Genomic DNA, 21625 nt, shown 5'->3' with positions numbered 1-21625 from the left:
ATCAAGAGATTTGAGATTAGAACCTACTTCTTCAAACAAAGGAAGTACTACTTTATCAATATTTTGCATTGCTGCCTAGCCCATCAGTCCAAAGAAGCCTAAATTTCACTTATTGCATTCTTCCTTACATATGACTAGCTACTGAAGATTCTATAATTGCTCATTTCCCCTATCAAAGCAATAAAGTCACCCCACCAGCCATCAGTAATCCAATTTTCCACTCAAAACGTCACAAACCACATTTAATTTGCACAAAAAATTGCACAAAAAATCTCGAATCTTCTTGCATGATAAATTGGATCCTTATTGAATAAACATAAAAAAAAGTTATATGGAAACGGAACTGAAAAGAATGGAAAGAAAAAAAAAATTGTGAACGAGAGGAGCATAAATCTCCATTTTTGCTGTTTAATTGTGCGCGATAATCGAATAAAGCAAGATGTCAAGCGGATAAAAATAGAGGCTTGAGAAAGAGAATCAAGAAAAAGAAAAAATATTTTTCTGGCGTGAATAAAGTCATTGAAATATTAAGCTGTTTATATCCATACATATATAATGGAGGCAAGTTGCGGGGGAAGAAGGAAGAAAACAGGAAATTTCCATAAATTCACTCGACCAAGAGCTTTGTGACGTTAACTTTTTATACATATATTCTAAGGAGAGGTGGCAGATTGCTCTTTTGTGGCTGCTTGTCCACTAACTTCGATACCTCAGTCTCCCATTTGTCTTCATCTGTTACTATGCTCACCAAACAGTCGAAAAACATTCAAATATTTTTTGACCGTTATTTTTCAAACACTTTTTGACCGTTAGTTTTCAAATTCTCATTGACCGTTGATTTTCAAATATTTTTTAGCCGTTATTTTTCAAATATTTTTTGACCATTATTTTTCAAATATTTTTCGACAGGTATTTTTCAAATATTTTTAGGCCGTTATTTTTCAAACATTTTTTGACAGTTAATTTTCAAAAAAATTTTGACCGTTATTTTTCATCTCGAAAAATGCGTTTTATCCAGTCAAATGATCTTCCTTACTTGTTATTTGTTTTCTTTTACTTTCTCTGTTATTTTCGCGTGATCATTAAGAGAGTATAAAACGTTTTCTAAATATGAAATTTGGAATGAGCCAAGTCACAATACAATGAGGTACTTAGAGTCAATTCTAAATTATTCTAATAAAATGTAATGATGATTACCGTTAGTAATGGTTCTTTGGATTTCCATGGAAATTCTCTCATTGAATTTCAATTATTGAAATTGCGTAATGGAGTTTTTTCGTATTTTTGGAGCCATAATTGATGGTTTTCGAGCAGTTTTTTTTATGTCTTTAAAATCTACAGAAGGTCGATTGCTGTGGATTTAATTTCTCTTTTATCTCGATTCCACTCGGTAAATATTTAGGAACGGAAGTTTCTCATTGATCTAGAAAAAAATTTGTTATTTTTAACTTTGGGCTGTTTAGAACTTGAAAAAAAGAATTTCGGATATTTTCGGATCTATTTGCTTTATTTCTGTTGTATCATCAAATATTAATCGCATAATATAGACGATGCTCTAAATTTAGGCATTTTAATGTATTCTTTTTATAGATGATTGGATAATGGATTATGAGAAAAATGAGCAATTTCAAGGGATTTTGTTGATGCTGCTTTTGGATGGAGGAACAAGTTGTTCATTTTGGGAATTTTTAAATTAAAAGCATTGAAAGGAATTAAAAATAATGATCAAAAATTATACAAAAAATAACGGTCAATAATTATTCAAAAAATAACGGCCGAAATTTTTTCAAAAAATGCTAAACTGTCAAAATTCTTTCAAAAAAACGGTCAATAATTATTCAAAAAATAACGGTCAAAAATTATTCAAAAATTGCTGAACTGTCAAAAAAAATTCAAAAAAATCTCAAAGCACGCTAAGATTTAAATGAATTTTCAAAACATTAATCCACTTCAATTCAAAACACAGCCTGTCACTGATTATATCTACAACTTCATCCATTAAAATGAGTAAAAGGAAATAAAAACTCTTTTGGATTTGTTTCACAGCAATAAACATTTTATTTACCTTTGAGGAATAAATTAAGTACAACAATCGTTTAGAGGAATCACTCATAAAAGTTAATAAAAACAAAAAGAATTAAATTTGTATAAAATAATATTAAATGAGGTAAGCACAGACAGCTCCTTCGCATGATTAGAGCTAATAATTACTTAAAGTTTAGCTGTAAAATATGCAAAAGTTTGTTTATTTTCATGTATAATTATTGATATTAACAGCTACAAACTTCCTACGAAATTTTCCACCGAGTAGCTAAATGCCAAAAATTACACAAAAACGCAATTATTCCATTTCCACTAATCACTGCCTGACTTTCTCTCATTCCAGTCGTTAACATAAATTTCAGCGCATTCAAGCCATTTTTTCAATTCCCATAACTACATTACGAGCATTTTTAAGTGGTACCCATAAATATACTGCAATTAAAAAAGTTCCTGTGAACATGAAACATAAAAAGAAACTTTTGAGCTAATTTGAAATATTGGAAGGAGGCTCTGATGTTCGATTGTGTCTGTCTGTCTGCGAATTTGTTGAAATTTTGAAAATTATTTGACCGTTATTTTTCAAAATAATTTTGACCGTTATTTTTGAAATTCAAAATAATTTTGACCGTTATTTTTGAAATTCAAAATAATTTTGACCGTTATTTTTGAAATTCAAAATTAATTTTGACCGTTATTTTTTGAAATTCAAAATAATTTTGGCCGTTATTTTTTTTGAAATTCAAAACAATTATGATGGTTATTTTCTTCACCAAACAAGCGCTTACGTATCCCAGTCCATTCCAATGCCTACTTGCTTCTTCATCCACTAAAAAGCCATTTTTGACGGAAGTAAAAAGCATTTCATGTTTTGCCTTTTGAGAATGGACAGCAAAAAAAAAAAACACATAACACTGCATAAAAATCGCTTGCAGACATGTATCAACTCGAATGGAACCACGATGGTAGGCGGGCTGGAAATATCTCAAGGGAGAACAAAAAAAAATTGTTGGAATTTACTTCATGCACATCTCATTCAGACACACTCGCAGCCAACCTAGAGTGTCATAGAATGTAAAAAAGCTGCAGGGTGGAAAAAATAGCAGTTTGAAATAAAGAAGGTATAAGGGATGATAAAAATGCAAGGCACACACAAAGAGCGACAATGCTGACTGGAGGGGATGAGGGGAGAAGATGAAAAAAGTCATTAAAAAATCTCCATAAATGAAAAAAGCATTTCATAAAAAATTTATTACATTGGACTAACAACAAGCGAAAGAGATGTGTTTTTGCATTAGGCAAGTGGGTGAGCCAGCAGTGCACTGAATATGATGGAGAAGTTGGAGTGGTTTTTAGGGTTATTGGAGCGCATATTTGATGCTTGAAATGATCATCAAAGGAGTTACGATTTTAAAAGAAAAAAATGCGAGTAGGCTTTGGAATTTGTTGAAATTAAATCGAAATATTGAATTTTAAAGATTTTTTCTGGATTTTCATTAAGTTTTGAGCTTTAAAGTGCAAGAAACTTGTGCAGTGGTGTATAGACAGTAGTTTGAGTTAAGTCTAAGCTCAAGTTAACTTGGAAATTGTACCAAAAATAGGTAAATTCACGATCAAACTGTTAAATTGTCTAAAATGATTCAAGATTACATTCAATGTATATTAAGAAGCTATTTAGAGTACCGAAATTAGGTAGATTAAGTACAGATGATATATGTCGTGTCACTAGGTTCCTTTTGTTATTAGTATTGACCTGAATTTCATGGTAAATTGACAATATTGCACCGCTACGACAAATAGTGTGACATGCTATATATGCTTGGCTTTAATACAGTATGTCATTACTATAAAACCATCCAAAAAACTCAAAATAGTCGCCAGAGCTCTGCTAATTTGATGACATGAAGTGAGGGTGCCCAGACAACTCCGTTATGGCTGATTTCTATTGCAGTTAGTCGTGCATTCATGCTTGAAATTAGTGATCATTCTGGAAGGCACACGACTCCGAGAGCATCATGATTCTGATATCAGTCCAGATTCGATGAAATCCGCCCTTAAATCAGAGTTAAATTGAATTGGATATGAATTTTAGGACACTGTGTGCTTTCTGAGATTGCATCAGGAATCAGATTAAATTTGAATGTAAGCCCTTTATACCCAAATTACAACACTGACTCTCCTATCTTAAACATTGCAGCACCAAAATATCATGAAATAGATCTAAAAATATCCAAAAATCAATAAAAGCTGTTCAAACTAGCACAAGCCATCCTAAAACTAGGCTACAATAGATTATAAACACTTCAAATTTACATAAAATATAACCAAAAATGCACACAATATCCTCACTAATTCCCTGTACCCGAAAAAAATTCTATCAGATCAGAAACTTGACAGCGTGGATTACTCCATTAGACAATAAGCCGCAGTATAAACTTTTATGCCCGTGCATATTTCGATATCACACAAAAAAAACAGAATATTTGCAGTAGACATGAAATAAAAATTCATTCAAACATGTACGTCCCCATGTACATGATAGTAGCGCATGGCGATGCATTAATGATTTGCACAAATATTTCAAAGTCATTTTTCAGACCATATTTTGCACATTCATTCATTTCTGTTCCTTCTTTTTTATCTCTTTTTTTTTTACATGCCACCCTCCCGGGACTGTCGACGACGATGACGATGACGATGGAAATAAATTTGCTGCTCATTCACACAGAAGCTGAAAAACGTCCATTGAAAAGAATTGTTGCACGAGCTGGAACAAATGTGACGTTACCGTGCGATGCACTCAATGAAAAGTCTATATCACGAATTGATAAATTAACCTGGAAATTGAGCCAGACAATAATCGTCAAATATCCTGATGGAAAGGCACAGGAGCATCAGAATAAGAGGGTAAGTGTTGAGTTTATTATTTGTTGTTGTTGTTGGGGTTGTTGACTTATGATGTGTATAGGAATGGTGGATTTTTGTGAGGGGAGGATCAGGTGTTCCTCATTTTTGTGGCCGGGATCCTTCCTCGGATCAAAAATTTGACATAATTAGATTCAATGAACCACAACTGATTGAATCTGATCTACATCCTCTTTTATCCTTTTTGCTCCCTTTTACCTTTGATTATTCCCTTCTATTCTCAACTACTTCCTCAAGGTAGCTTCTTTACCTCCTTTGACAGATTTTTTCACTCCAATCCTTATCACTTGCTAAGGACATGTTAATGTCCAGTCGAAGTCTAGTTCTGTTCACTTCTTCGAAGGTTCTAGGAGAAAAAGGACACTTTCCTCATTATAGCCCGTATGGGATTCGAACCTTCGTTCTCTGACTTTCGGTCGCATGTTCTTAACAACTAAGCCAACTGAGGAATTGTTAGTAAGCGTGGCAAAAAGCACACTTAACCCTACTTTCTCTATCCAGTGCTCAGTACACAGTTCTTACAAGTCTAACCAGTTCTAACGTATTTTCGTCAACCCTCCTGCCCCCAATCTACTCCTCTTCATTCCTTCTAATATTCAGGTTGTCCAAGTTTTTGAGCCACGGCACTCCTTGGTGGTAAGCCCCGACCAAAACCACACACAGCATGCAGTTCACGACATTTACAAAATAAATTGTGCCTCGGAACACAGTTTGCCCACCCCTGCTCTATATCCCCACCATCATTACCAACTCAATCTCATGTCAACTTCTGTTGACAGCAAGTAAGCAATTTCTTATCAATTTACATATATTTTTTTTATTTCCGCAGAGATTTTTAAATGCAAAAAATTTCAGTCTTCATTTGCATCCAGTCCAATTAAACGATCGTGGTGAATACACATGTCATGTAAATGAGAAAGCATCAACCGATGTTATAGATTTTATCGTACATGATGTCCCGGAGGCACCTAATCGTCCGATGATAACGAGCTTTACTTCACGAACTGTAAATTTATCTTGGTCGATGATTCAAGATCCTAAAAATGAACAAGTTGTAGATTATATATTGGAAACGAGGTGAGTTTTTGAACAAATTTTTTGGATACAATTGCTGGCAGTGATTTTGTGTATCGGATGGAAATTGAATATTTCATGAGAATTTGTGGGAATTGTAAAATTTTTGTCACAGATTTTTGTAACATCCTTAATCCGTGGTCTAGTTTATGTTTTTTTGTACGGTTTATGTGAAACTTGCCGGAAGAAGTAAATCTGTATCGGAATTAGTTTTATGTCAGAGTTTACTGAAATTTTTTGTATATTGGGAAAGTTCCTCAAACAATCTCTAATTATGCCCCTGCCGAGCAGTATATTGCTGTAAATTGGCATTTTGTCAGCCATTCGAGTGCTAAAATGCTAGAAGAATCAGAAAACGGTTGTCTATCGCCACCTTCTATCTCCTGCGACCGACGCCTATAAGCACACAAGACAGTGAATAATACAGCATAATAGAAACTAAGATAGTCCCTTACCCGATATAGCAGCAAGTACTTAGTGTTTGCAGTTAGTCAAACAGCTTAAACCAAAATACATAAATCCCAAATTTCCACTTCAATTCACAGCCAAAATCAGGATTAAATTTTCATCAACAACCAAAAAAATATTTCAGCACCTAAATTCATCATTTAATTCCGCATCTAATCCTAAAGCACATAAAATCTCGCATTTCCCCCATAAAATACATTAAATAATGAAAGAAGAAGTTTAATATTCAGCATGCAGCAATGATGATGTCATAAAAATCGTATCAACAACGAGAAATCATGATGAATGTAAATGTTCCTTATTATCTATCCCATCTATGCATATACATGCATAAGCATAATCATAGATGAGTAGTAATCATCTCCTGTCTCACATCTAATCATTTTAATTCCATTTATTTCCTTCTTGCATTTACCTTGTGCTTTATTGCCACTCGTCATTTTTTGTGTAAAAGTAAATTTGTTAAATTGAAGCATTAAACAGGAACACATACACAGAGAGGATGTTGAAGTGCTGTGCATGGATGTAAAATGAGTGGATAAAAAGACAGAAAAAGTTTTATTGCAATTCATAATTCAGGAGAATCAAGGCACAAAGGTTTGAAGAGTGTCGTAAAATCATTTGGATATCACGTTTTGTATGCTGGGGTTGGTCTGTTGGTAGAAGCATGTTGGACATTTATTTAGGAGATGTTTCACTAGAATTGAGGAAAATGTACGTGAATGTCAAGTAAGAACAGTGCCTTGATAGCTCATTTGGCATGGTGCAGGCCATAAGAACTGGTGTTGAATTTGAAATCCTAGGTTCGAATCCCACAATAGATTTGATTATTAGGAGGAACTGTAGTAGAATGTGAGGATGCAAAAGTACCTAGATAGCTCAGTTAGCACAGTGCAGGTCACGAAAGTTGGTGAAAGAAGTTGAACTCCTATGTTCGAATCCCATCCACTGACTTAGTGATTTCGGGAAGTTTAGTGGTATGCTAAGAAGCACAAGTGGCTTGATACCTCACCTAGAGGAAACATGTCACGAAAATGAGTCTTAGATTTGAACTCTTAGGTTTGAATCCTTCAGCCAACGTTGTGCACTGATCACTCACTTAGCAAGCTATAGGTGACGAAAATTGATGTCAAATTTGAGCTCCTGGGTTCGAGTCCCACCTTCGGGATACTTCGGCTCCTTAAGTAAATCAGTTAAATTACGGAAACTAAGAATTGGCCAACATAAGATGTTATAAAAGATAATGAGTGATGCAGCTAGAAATTTCACAAACTGGACCATTAAGCATAGCCAAAAACTAATAAGCCATCCGCATATTTCAACATGCCAACACTAACCACCCCCATCTCCTCAATAAATATCAGCAACATTAAACAAGACATGCAAAAAAACACATGATGGGCCAAAAGTAGCATTACCGACTTTACCCTCACGGTAATCGTGCACACGATATGCAACATTAAACATAAATGAGTATGAATGTGACTGTTTGAGGATGAAAAAAAGTTGTGAATATACAGCACTTTTGTATATGCTCTGAAAAACTTTTATTCCGCAATGCATTTTTTTTTTTTGTGATGATAACATAATTTCGTGATGTCCTGAATTGGAGCTTAATTACTTTTAAAGTGGTTTTGTCGATTGCCCAGGCACTCAATCTTTTTTTTTCGTCCGTCCGTACGTACGTTTTTATTTCCTCGCAATTTTCTGTAATTCCTTTTTTTTTTTCAATTCAATTGGACTTTTTATGGGTCAAATTTTTATGCTATTTAATGTGAATGACTTTAATTCCCCTCATCCTTATTCCACCACCCCACATCCTCACTCTCTCACTCGTGTCGAGATGTGATGAGGAAGAAAATTTTTATTGGATCATTAGTGGAGGAATTTTTATTCAATAACGGGGAAATAAAAAGTAAATTGGCAATAGCAATTGAAGCGCTGATGAAAATCAATAAGATAATTTTTTTTGTTCATCTTCGATTGGAATTTCCGATCGGAATTAGTGGCACTTTGAATTAATAATGGGAGGGGTTAGGCGTAACATTGAACAAATGTTGATTTTAAGCTTAGATCAGATGTAGGAAACCTTTTTTGTGCTATGGCACGAATTGATGTCAAGCCACGATTGAAATCGCTGTGTTCCACGACACACAGGTTACTCACAACTGGCAAAGCTTTAGAAATTTTGGAAGTAGTTAGGGGTCCGAGGTCTTTTTCTGTTTAGATAGGAAGTGGGGTTTAGGGTGACCAAACCCCCTTACTGACTACGCTCTTGTATGAAGGGTTCAAGATACCGACATCAAGACTTTCCGGTCTCGTTCAGGGATTTTGTATAGATTGAGAATTTATAGATTTTCTTGGCTTGGTTGCGATCACGAACACTCATGATGTCAGTAAGACACATTGCATTTTGGTGACGAACTAGCTCCAATTTTGAACTACGATAAAACCACACCGACACCCCAAGCTTATGCTTTCCGCCATTTTGTCATTCAACCAGTAATGACACCATCAGTAACCAACACATTTCCCATCAATAAGCTCACCCATTAATCAGTTCTACACCAAAACCAAGACATTGTCCTTTTAAAACTTGTCACATTATAAAACCGTGCGAAATTCAACAAATCCAATCAATCTTTAGGAAAAGCTCGCTTTAATTCAAATTGGAATCCATAAATCAAAAGCAGTTGATGTCTTGCCATAAATTATCATTCGAGAGACGAAATGAGCAACAGACGTAAAATAGAAATGAAATTTTTGAGGGCTTTGGGAATAAAATTTGATTTAGTAGCTTGATTTTTAGATGATGAGTTGAATGGATTGAAGTTTGGTGAGTGTGGCTGGATGGGATGTTAGGAGGTGGTTTTAAATAAATTTAGGATTTGTGGATGAACACATTGATTATTAGCTCAGTTTCGTCAAAATTTGCTCAGTTTTTGTCAAGCATTGTCAAAATTTGCTCAATTTTCGTCAAAATTTGTTCAGTTTTAGTCAAGCTTTGTGGAAATTTGCTCAATTTTTGTCAAAAGTTGCTCAGTTTTGGTCAAGCTTTGTCTAAATTTGCTCAGTTTTTGTCAAGAATTGCCAAAATTTGCTCAGTTTTTATCAAGATTCATCAAAATTTGCTCAGTTATGTCCAAGCCTGTCAAAATTTGCTCAGTTTTTGTAAAACATTGTCAAAGTTTGCTGAGTTTTGGGAAAGCTTTGTTAAAATTTGCTAAATTTTTTAATGAAACTTTGTCAAAGTTTGCTCAGTTTTGCTCAAAATTGCTTAAAGTTGCTCAGTTTTTTCTTCAAATTTTGCTCAATTTATCTCAAAATTTGTTTAATCAGCTTAAGTTTAGCATAAATGCATTTACTCTAAAAATACAATTCACCACAATAAATATCAAAATGTATATATAGAACCACTTTACATTCACACCATATGCAATTTATGAGCACAGGTCTGTGAAAAATGCGTCATCATAATTTGCCTACACATTCACTTCCTCCTCCAAACAATTTTTATATATTTCCATTCATAACTCATATACTCATAAGGCATTTCAATTCCTTTACATCTCTCCTACATTTGAAATTTATTCAAGCATTCACTCGGATTGATTTTCATTAATGAAACGCAAAATTTTTCAATTTTCACAGTATATTGAACATTCAAACATTGAAAATAAAAAAAAAAGGAAAATGTTATTCATATTGAATTGATCATATCAACTCGTGCATGAATGGAAAACATTATTATGCTTTCTCATGATAAAATAAATCATGATTTTATTGCAAATTTATTTAAATTCTTTTTTTTTAAACTTCTTTATCAATTTGCAATTTTTGAAATTTTAATGAGGATAGGCAACAACAAAATGTTCAATTTGTGCTCGAGGAATGAAAAATAATAAAATTATTTCAAGTATTAACTTTTATTGTTCTTGACGTTTTTCAGCCTGATTTAAAATATATTTAATTTTTTTTTTATCATAAAATTTAGATTAATTTTTATGCTCGAATTTTTTTATTTCATTTTAATTGTTTTCTTAGCTTACGACGGCCTTCAAACATTTTCAATGCTACATCTGAGTAAAGATGGGATTATGAAGAGACTTGAAACTTCTTCTCGTTGATAAAATATGAAAAAAGTTTTCTTTTTAAAAGCATTTAGCATCAAGTTAGTCTTTTAAAGAATAAAGTTTCAAGAGTTTGACACCAAATGTGCTGATGGATATAAAGGAAAGTTAAAGCTAAAGCTTGTTAAACTCTCCATGGAAATTTACATGACTTGAGAATGGCCTTTCTTCCTCTAAGTAGTGTTATCAGTCTATACTAAGTATCATTTAACCCTACCTGTCATTGGCTGTGTCATAACCCTCTACTTAGTGTCATTGAGATCTACCTAGGGTGATTAGTCTCTACCTAGTGTCAATAGCCTCTACCTAGTGTCATTAAGCTCTACTTAGTATCATTAAGCTCTACCTAGTGTCAATAGCATCTACCTAGTGTCGTTTAGCTCTACCTAGTGTCATTAAGCTCTACTTAGTATCATTAAGCTCTACCTAGTGTAATTAGCTTCTACCTTGTGTTTTTAAGCTCTACCTAATCTCAAGCAGCTTTACATAGTGTCATTAGCCTCTAATTAGTGTCATTAGCTTCTACCTAGTGTCATTAGCTTCTACCCAGTGTCATTAGCTTCTATCTAGTGTCATTAAGCTCTACTTAGTGTAATTAGGCTTTACCAAGTGAGATTAAGTGCTACCTAGTCTCATTGAGATCTACCTAAGGTGATTGAGCTCTACTGGGTGTCATTAAGACTTACTCAGTGTCATTAGGATCTACTTACCGTTATTAACCATTGTATAGTGTCACTTAACTCTATTGAAACATATTTAGCTCTACCTATCCCTATTAAGTGCACAAAACCCTTCCTAGTGTCACTATAGTGTACCAAACTATATCTCTAATCTAGTTAATAAATCAACAAATGGAAAACTTTTCACTCTTTAAGATTCATTCCACAAAATCTTAATCACAAAACTTTAATTACCATCATACTGAGATAAAACTTAATACTAAGAAAATATACATACATACACAAACAAATCCTTACATCCTAAAATATTTACTCACCGAATTAATTAGAAGTTCGTCTCAAAAAAAATTTTTTCGTTTGCCATCAGCTTAATTTGTAAATAATTTTGTGGGAAAATGTAAATGTAAATATCATAGCTCATTAATTCAGAAAATGGTATTCTGTTAACATTTTGAGTGTAATCAATAAAATATTAATTAATTGATTCATAAGGAAAATTAATTGAGTCTTATTTGAGTAAATACGTTTCATGGGGATCCTTTTTATATTTTAGTTGTTGTTGTAGAGTGCTATAAGTGCGTTGTGGTTGGGATAGTAATTATAGATTTATTTTTTTCGTTCTTGGAATATGTGAAGAGGTTGATGGATGTTGAGTAGGTGCTGGAGTGTTTTTGTGGTGATAAATTGAGTGGTGTTTAGGATGATTCATTTGAGTTTGAGTTCTGGGAACTAATTAGTAGAGCTAATGGAGGCTTAAGTGTGCAAATATTGAGTTCTGGCTATGTTCTGTCAATGCTATGGTTGAGGTTATGTTAAGGAACTAAAAATAAGGTTCTAATGCTTCTTATTAGAAGTTACAAGTTTCGACCGAATAGTGTCCATTGGTTAATTTAGTGGTTGGCAATCTGTGTAACATGGCAGACCATTGTGGCCATTGTGGCCATTGTGACATTGTGGCATCACCAAAATCTTTCAGAAATGTCATGAATCGTGTATTTACTTACATAAAGCATGGTTCCAGCTTTGACTTGGATCCATGGTTGCTATAAAATGTTTTCCATCTGACTCTATTACCGGCCGAATCATAGAGCTTGTACAGATTCTCAGTTATGACATCTAACTTGCATTCCTTCAATGCCGTCCTACGCCATGTTGCTCTTGGAGCATGAATCGTATGCCGAGTGCGATTAAGGTTGAGACTTTGCGGTGTGCCGCGAGAAATAAAAGGTTACCCATCACTGGATTAATTGATCAAAAATCCAACCCCAGCCTGGCATGACTCAGACTTGGTGCAAGATTCAGTTAATAAAGTCATGCTTTCTTAGTGTCACATTTTGGATCGATTTACCAAATTGTAAAATCTTGTCATGAACTAGATATTATGTATTGTTGTTCACTAGAGGATGGGGAATTCGAGCAGCAACTATTCTCATTCCCAATGTGACCATTCACGTGTAACGTCACACAAAAATCGACTTTTTGAATCCCCCTTTCCGCAACCCCATATATTGGTTGATTAACGTAGTTCTCAGAGTTTGAGGAGTAACAATGCCACAAACAACACCCCAACCCCCACTCCCCAACCTTTTTCTCCCTCAGAGCATTATAACTGACATTATAAGTTAACAGCCTCAAAAGACATGCAACCAGTATATCCAACCATAAATCACAATTTCAGACAAATTTTTAAAGCTCCAATTTATCCCAAAAAAAAGAACAAAAAAAGCCAATAAAACTACAAATTTTTATGATCATAAAATACTACAAGATATTGTACAACATCCCCTGCTTACCATTTCCCCAAAAATAATTAGAAAACGTGTAGCAAGAATTTCTGGTCTAATAAAAATTTGGAGATACAAGACATGAAAAGTTTTTCCTACCCTTTTCTACTAAAAAACAATAAATTTTGCTACAAGTTTATTAAATTTTTTTACAACAACAAAAAAGAATCTGGTTAAATTTCCATTTCCTGTATAAAGCCTAGAAGCTAAAATAATTCCTATTAAATACAATAGCACAAAATAGTCTCTGTATATCGCCTGCAAATAATTTAACTCATTTTTCAAAAAGTTATTCTACTGTAAAGAAAAACACTTCCTCTCAATTCAGTACCATCCTCAACGTCTCATTCAAGTATGAAAGTATTAGTTGATATTGACATCGAATGGATGTGACTGCTAAAGGCGCATTTTTATTGCATTGGATTGAAATTGATGTGAATTAGGGGACAGTTGCTTGGTATAATTAGGACATAGGGCTTATCAATTCCAACTCCCCTGTAACCTACCCAAAGAACGTTACTTTATGAGTAAATGGGCAATGGCATTCCAGGGATCTGGAATTTGGATAGGATGGGACTTTTGGATTCAACTAGAGGCATATTTAACCCCAGGCAACGAACTGAGTCGAAATGGCTCGGTGGCGGAATGGTTTAGTGCTTTGGTACATAATTATTGCAACACCGATCTATTGATCATGGGTTCGAGACTCGGCATGGGAAATTTTTCACGTGTCCTTTTTCGAATCAAATGAAGTGGAAACGCGCTCACAGCCTCTCTTTGAAGGCTACAGGCAGTAATGTCATCAAAGGAGTGGTGCTGATCCCACTATAAACTGTAGTTCTATTGAGTGCAGAGGTCTGGCGCACCCTCACTCGTTAAACAATCATTAGCCGCGAATCGATGAGTATCCTTAATCAAAATAATTAAGAACCTTAATCAAAACTAGACAACCAGACATAAAGACATTATCGACATCTACCTATGTAAAATATGCTCCTCAAAAAATCTAAATCATGATGTTGTTGATGTTATTGTGAGCGTTTCCATTATCAATTGTTTACGATTTAATTAATTTACATAAATCACTGCCGTTCTCGCGATATTAATGCTTAACAATTTATCTCATTTTTTTTTTGTTCCTTTTATTTTTGTCTCTTTTCAAAACCATCCGAAAAATTTTATGCTGCCATCATCGTCATTAATCGTTGCACGACTACACATATATACATTCAGGATCGGCGAGAGTGGTGAATGGGACCAACTGTCACAAATTCATACAAATAGCAGCATCACGTCTTATCAGATGACAGAATTGATGCCGTTTACGATCTACAGTTTTCGTGTTCTTGCTGTTAATAGTTTAGGAATAAGTCCGCCTTCAAAAGAGTCTTATTACATAGTTACATTAAGAGAAGGTAAGTTCTAATGATGAATACATTTGAAGCATTGAATGTGATGAAGAGTAAGTTGTTGAAATAAATTGAATAATAAATGAGATTTTTTGGAATGGTGGATGGGGATGATGCTAATGGATTATAATCAGGAGATTCTTTTCATCATGAAGACATTCTTATTATACGCTTGATGATGATAGTTCGGGGAAATTATTTATTAATAACATAGACAGACTGAATTTTATTGCGAAGTAAGGTTAAATGAATGGAAATTGTAATTTATGTGAATATTCTGGGATTTGTGGTTCCAAGACTTTTTCATGCTTTTTGTAGATGTTTCATTACTTCTGAGAAATCTGAGAGATTTATCTTTAAGATTGGATTTTTGTGTAGCTTTAATGAATTTTTGGGGATATGAGGAGCGTCCTGGTAAGAATAAGGACATTTCAAGCCAAAATGTACGATTTATCAACAATGAAGTGGTGGACAACCTTTTATTCACGGCACATCTTAGTGGTTAGTCTTGAACCGGAATCGCACATGACATGGGATCGATTCATGGCATTTCCAAAAAATATTGACAACACACAGGTTGTCCAGCACTGCTCTAGTGTGTCGCGGCACATAGTTTGTCAATTTTTGCCCAAGTGTGTCGTAGCACCCAGGTTGCCCACCACTGCCCTAGTTTGTCACGACACACAGGTTACCCACCAATGTTTAGTGTGTCGCCCACAAAGGTTTCCCGTCACTGCTTAGTGTGTCGCGGCACAAAAGTTGCCCACATCTGCCCTATTCTGTTGCGCTATACAGGTTGCCTTCCACTGCCCATGTGTGTCGTGGCACAAAGAATGTCCATCACTGCCCTTGAGTGTCGCGTCACATAGGTTTCCCATTACTACCATAATATGCCGCGGCACACATGTTGCCCATAACTGGGATAAGGTCTGACCCTCGCCAATCATACTCTGAGACAAAATTGCAACAAAATGCCTCAACTCCCCTTTGATGACATCCAACTGTCACCATATTACCAAAAAATAGACTCTCGTCTGCTCCACAGACATTCCAACACTAAAACAAAATCATTTTTCAACAATTTAGCAATCTAGACAAGCCATTCGCATGTCTATAGCCTCATAATATTGACAATAATGTCTAATAATAACAAGCTTGCATATCAAGCATAAAGACAAATATTTTTGCATACATATATATATATCTCCGCGATGTTATTGATACGAGACTGTACTCAGACGAGACACGTCTATTTTCATTACTGCTATATATGTACAGATGTGAATGATAATAAAGATTGGAATTTTCATATCGATTCTACATAATAGTAAATGGGAATTTTTGTTGTACATTTTATGATTAGATGATGTCAGAAATTGATAGGTTTCGGATAAATGATGATAGAGTTAATGGTAAATGGTTTAACGCTGTGGTTAAATTCATAGCTGGATTCGCGGAAGGTTTTGAATTGTTGGAAAGGAAGGAATGAGGTAAGCCTAAATAGGATAATTTGACTAATTTTGAGTTTTCGATGTCGAGGCACCTCTACTGGGGCTTTTTGAACTTTTTGAATTTTGAATACTGAAAGCAGAACTGGGACCGAAATCGGGATCGAGACCGAGACTGGGATTGAGACCGAGACTGGGATCGAGACCGAGACTGAGACTGAGACTGGGATCAAGACCGAGACTGGAAACGAGACTGAGACTGGAAACGAGACTGAGACTGGGATCGCTACCGAGACTGGGATCGAGACCGAGACTGAGATCGAGACCGAGACTGGGATCGACATCGAGACTGGGATCGACATCGAGACTGGGATCCAGACCTAGGCTTGGATCGAGACTGAGACTGGGATTGAGACCTGGACTGGTATTGAGACCGAGACTGGGATTGAGACCGGGACTGGGATCGAAACCTGGACTGAGATTGAGACCGAGACTGGGATTGCGACCTAGACTGGGATCAAGACTGAGACTGGCATCGAGACCGAGACTGGGATTGAGACCGAGACTGGTATCGAGACAGGGACTGGAATCGAAATCGAGTCTGAGATCGAGACCGAAACTGGGATCGAGATCGATACTAAGGTCAGACCAAGACTACATGAGAGCTCTTCAAAGTCTGGGTACGTCTGTGTCACACCAGCCTTAACTCACATTTTACACACATTTCCATGCCTTGTTATCAATATCTTGTTGCTTTATTTTGTTATCAAGGGACAAAATTATTGCTAAATTATCTTTACAGCAGAACTAATCATCATAACAATCAACATCGCGCTAGATATCATCCTCTAATATCCAATCTAAAGTCAGTGCCTCTATCAAAAGAAACATTCCTAAATTCCAAAAATTGGAATGAGAAGCACGCATTTGAATTTCATTGCAATTGCCATTTACAGCATGAAAAATTCAAATTATTTTCGCAGCAATTTAAAATCAAATTTGCATGCACAATTTTTTTAATCAGCATAGAATATGAAAAATTAAATCCAACAATTTCCATCCCTTCCTGCAACTTTTTGAAAAAATTTAAATTCCACACATTTTCTTAATTTTTTTACGTTCTTTTTATCTCTCATTTATGATAGAAATTATGCTCCCCACATGATTTATGCTTATGATTCGTTATCACAGAATTATACCGTCAATGGGATTCTTATGTCTTCTTGTTGTTGAAAAAAGAACAAATTTTTATTGTTAAAAGTTTACTTTATGGCATTGGTGGTCAACCTGTGTGCTGCGGGACGCCAAAAACGCCTGAACATTCCATGAATTGTATGCTGCAAGCAATTCTTGCCAGCAAGGTGCCTCGCAGCACACAGGTTGCCCACCCCTGCATTATGCCATTTACGTATCACTTTATCGTAACCCTACACGAAAAAAAATTTCATATCCGTCTCATAACTACCCAAAAAAAAAAATGATATTAAGGATTCTCACTCCTTTCACATTCTCACATACCCAAAATACTCACGCATGTTATTAAATATTCCACACTAAAGAAATTTTTTGTGCTGTTATCACATAAAAAAATATGAAAAATTCTTGTGTGCTCCCTGCTTTATACAATTGTCATAATCCCCACCCTACCCAACATTCATGTCTTAGTCTTCCTTTTTTGTGTGTATGGCATAAACTCTCAATTTTCATTCCTTTGTATCACACTATGGAATATACACAACAAAAAAATAATATTTGAAATGATATGATGATAGAAGAATGAACGAGAGGAAGTAAATGTGAAGAGGATAAGCTGTGTAAGTTGATAAGATTAAATATGGAAGGGATATAAACGCATTTTTAGTAAATGCAGATTTTTGTACAATTTAAGCTGATACAGAATTTAAGGAGATTATGTAAGTGTTGCCTTAAAGTATGACAATGACTTCATGACATACTAAGGAGGCGTACTTCGCTGGCTGTACAGATCAAGTGTGATCCATGACCTCCCTCAAACGGTGCCTGAAGCTGGTTTCTTTCACTGCTGCCTCTTGTCAATTACCAATTCCAAGTGTGATATTATCTCTATTGACAGCTTCTTTCCATGAGTTATATGGCAAACCGCGTGACGGAGTCGTTCACAAATTGTTCACTTGCCGCATTCACTAGTTAGAGGAGGGGGATGGGGTCAATATGAATAATTTGAAGGATGTTAGATGAATTGTAGTTTCGTCACTGCACCTTTCAATTCAAAAGTATATTGATGTGTCATGAAATTGGGGGAGTCCTTCCTCATACCCCTTAACCCTCAGTAATCCCGAAATGCCTTGCTACCTCAGGGATGTAGCTAGAAATAGAAAAAGGCAAATTTGGGTTTTTTTTTTTCACGAAAAACTTACCAAATTGGAGATTTTCTACAAAAATGTTGGGGTGGTTACCTCCTGCCTCCCCCTTTCCCCTCATTGATACGCATCGTGCCTACCTCTTTCGTCTGCAATCACAATATTGCTTGTCATAAGCCTACTCTTAAATTTTCCAAAATAAGCGCTTCTTATTCAATTTCCCAACACTTAATTCACTTAAACCTCCACACCCAGTCTGCCATACGACATCCCCAAAACTCCCATTACGAAAATTCCAACCATCCAGACGATATTAAAACGTAAGAAAAGCATTCCTTTTTTTTAACAACCCCGATTTGCTAAGAGAACAAATTTTCATCTCATCTCCATCCCCTATATATGCACATACTTATTGCATGGAGAATGGAGAAAGGAATGAAAAATATTCAAATTTAAAGCCGATAAAAAGCTCGGAACTATTTTGCATAATATGCAAACACACACAGAAAAAAGGCTGAAGATGGAGATGAAATCAAGAGTAAAAGATGAGAAATGTACAGTAAACAGACGTAGGGAAAGAGTTGTTGTTTAAGGGGTTGTTAGAGGTTCTGAATATTTTTGATTGTTTTAAAGTGAATTTATATTCAATTAAGTGGGGATTTATTGTAGTTTTTTTTTGAAGATTTTGAAATAATTGAGAGACTTTTGCTTACTATTTTGGGATTAAGTTGCTTAATGTGTTGGATGAGCAGGTCAAATGTGATCCAATACTTCTTCTTCAGAACTCGAAGTCGACTTGAATTTTTAACTTGAGTTGACTTTTCCATACTAAATACGAGTCGACTTTTAGGTCTGTTTACCTTAGAATCTAAGTAAGCTGAACTATTTTGTGCCACGGTGCATACCTTGATAGTAAGGCACTACTGAAATCGAACACGGTAGGTGGTTCATGACATTTCAGCGACTCACTAAAGTGCCGTAGAACACAGTTTCGACAACATTGTCCTAGATTGGACCTAAAGGAGGTCTAAAAGTCAAAAACAAATTTCAATTTTCTTGGCTAAGGCCTGAATTCGACAACCTAAATAAAGACATAAATTATGAATGTCCAAATGACCCTACTAAAGCAATATATTTGAGTATTCTCAATTTTGTGAGCATTTACTTGTTCGGCTTGAAATAGTAGGATTCGAACTACATCATTATCAATATTATTGCTTTAATCTTCATTCGGAAGTCATGAGCTACAACCTGAAAGGAGCCCCTGATAGGATTCGAACTTTAGATTTGTATAGAATTGAAACTATGGATTTGAATAGGATTCGAACTTTGGAAATTTGGATAATTATTGCCAATTTCCATTAAACTAATCACTACTCTTCTGAACTAATGACCCATTTCAGCTTAACTACATCCTCTTATACTTTCATATCCAAAATTATGATTATTAGAAAAAAAATTCAACTTTAAATTTCAAAAGAAACATCAAAGCACAGATTATCCACTTCACTGATGCCGACCTTAGAAACAAATTTTTTCCATCCATTTGAATATTTTTGTGTATTGTCGATTTGAACCCCAAACAAGAGCAGTAGCAATAGCAACAACAATAAAAACAGAATAGATATGAAATATGAGATGATGAAAAAAATACCAAAAAATAGAAGAAGGGGAAAGGCATTTAGATGAGAGAGAAAGTCTGAGAGATTTAAGAATGCAAATTTTCAAAAGCACAAAAAAAAATCATTGTAATGGAAAAATATGAATTTACAATTTTCATAAAATACAAATAAATTCTTTTGATTACTCATGACGCTTCCCCTCTTGTACAGTCTTTTTCCCTTTTAAGCGTATTATTTGTGAAAATTGGAATTTTTTGGGGAAATAACTAGTTTGGCTGGGTAGATGCTTTAATAATCCGAAATGTAAAGGAATATTTAAAATTTCAATTTTCAATTTTCAATCTTAAAAATTTTAAATCTCTAAAAACCGTTAGAATTTGAATTTTAAGTCTTTAATTTTCAAATTTCAATTCCAAAAAATTTCAAACTAAAAAAAACCGTTAAATTTTGAAATCTTAATTTCAAAAAATTCAAATATCTAAAAACCGTTAAGAATTGAATTTTCAATCTCAAAAAATTTCAAAATTCTAAAAACCGTTAAAATTTAAATTTTGAATTTAAAAAACTTTCAAACTTTAAAAAAAACGTTAAAATTTTAATCTTTGAAAAAAAAAAACTGAAATTTCTAAAAACCGTTAGAATTTGTTTTTTTGTTTCAAATTTCAAAAAACCGTTAATTTTTCAATTTTCAATTTAAAAAATTTCAAATTTCCAAAAAAACCGTTAAAATTTCAATTTTTAAAAAATTCAAAAAATGCGCATAAGCTTCAAAATCAATAAACACATAACATTCCCTTTATCATATGAAAAAAGGAACAAAACTGCACACAATGAGAAGAACATCACAAGCACTTGAGAGTTTTCAACAATTGTTTGTGGAAGAATTTTTCCATTTTGAAATTCCATTAAAATTCATTTGCCTGCCTCGTTTACATGGCAATGTTTCTCTGCCACTTTACTGCTACCTACTACATGATTGCGGATAGAAATTGATTTACATTGGGATTAAATTTTTCGTTCTTTACAACAAAAATAAGGAATTTTTTTTATTGCTCTTTGAATGAATTTTTAAAAAACTTTAATTTTCATCTGGAAGCATTGATGTGCAGTGAATGAATAAACACAGTCGATTTGTTAGAGGGGAGCAAATTTTTATGTGATTTATAGGATTTCTTGGTTATTGTTTGTTTGGAAATTCATTCTTTTGTTTGGGGATGATTTTGGTTTAGTTACAGCAGATGAATTTAAATGGACTAAGGAATGAGTTTTAAAGGAATGGAATTTAAAAATCTATTAAATTTGGAATTTATTAGAACAGCAAAAACTTAGATTTGAGAAGATAAAAAATTTGAATTTTAAAAAACCGTTAAAAATTTGAATTTTTGAAAGCCGTTAAAAACTTTGAATTTTATAAGAAAATTTAAAATTTGAATGTTTGAAAACCGTTTTAAAATTTGAATTTTTGAAAATCGTTACAAAATTTGAATTCTGAAAAGACGTTGAAAACCGTTGATATTCAGTCAATATCCATCATTCACACTTTCCATTTTATCCAATATCAGACACCAAACAATCAATTCCATGTTGTGCTGTAAATCAAGCACCATCTGTCACAACATCACATTTTACATTCACGCACAATTCCAATTAGCAATAGTCATTCCACGACTTCACATTAATATTCATTAACTCAGAAATTATTGATT

The 21625-nt window shown here is 34.3% G+C and overlaps 1 protein-coding gene across 2 annotated transcripts in view; it reads left to right on the top strand.

Moving 5' to 3' along the window:
- LOC139088517 (putative receptor-type tyrosine-protein phosphatase mosPTP-1) overlaps window positions 1–21625 on the top strand; it is a 140235-nt gene that overhangs the window by 30300 nt on the left and 88310 nt on the right. The window contains exons 2-4 of one of the 2 annotated variants that reach the window (XM_070637774.1): window positions 4772–4947; window positions 5795–6042; window positions 14335–14516. In XM_070637774.1, the coding sequence (XP_070493875.1) occupies window positions 4772–4947; window positions 5795–6042; window positions 14335–14516 (606 nt within the window). Of the gene's footprint in view, window positions 1–4768; window positions 4948–5794; window positions 6043–14334; window positions 14517–21625 lie in introns of both variants that reach the window. The other variant, XM_070637773.1, reaches the window with a different exon arrangement.

Source organism: Chironomus tepperi, unplaced genomic scaffold (assembly GCF_022539635.2).
Source record: "Chironomus tepperi strain 1889 unplaced genomic scaffold, CSIRO-AGI_Ctep_v1 contig_163, whole genome shotgun sequence".
In the NCBI taxonomy this organism is placed as follows: Eukaryota; Metazoa; Arthropoda; class Insecta; order Diptera; family Chironomidae; genus Chironomus; species Chironomus tepperi.
Note: the sequence above shows the minus strand (reverse complement) of the source record. Positions and strands in the feature narration are given on the sequence as shown.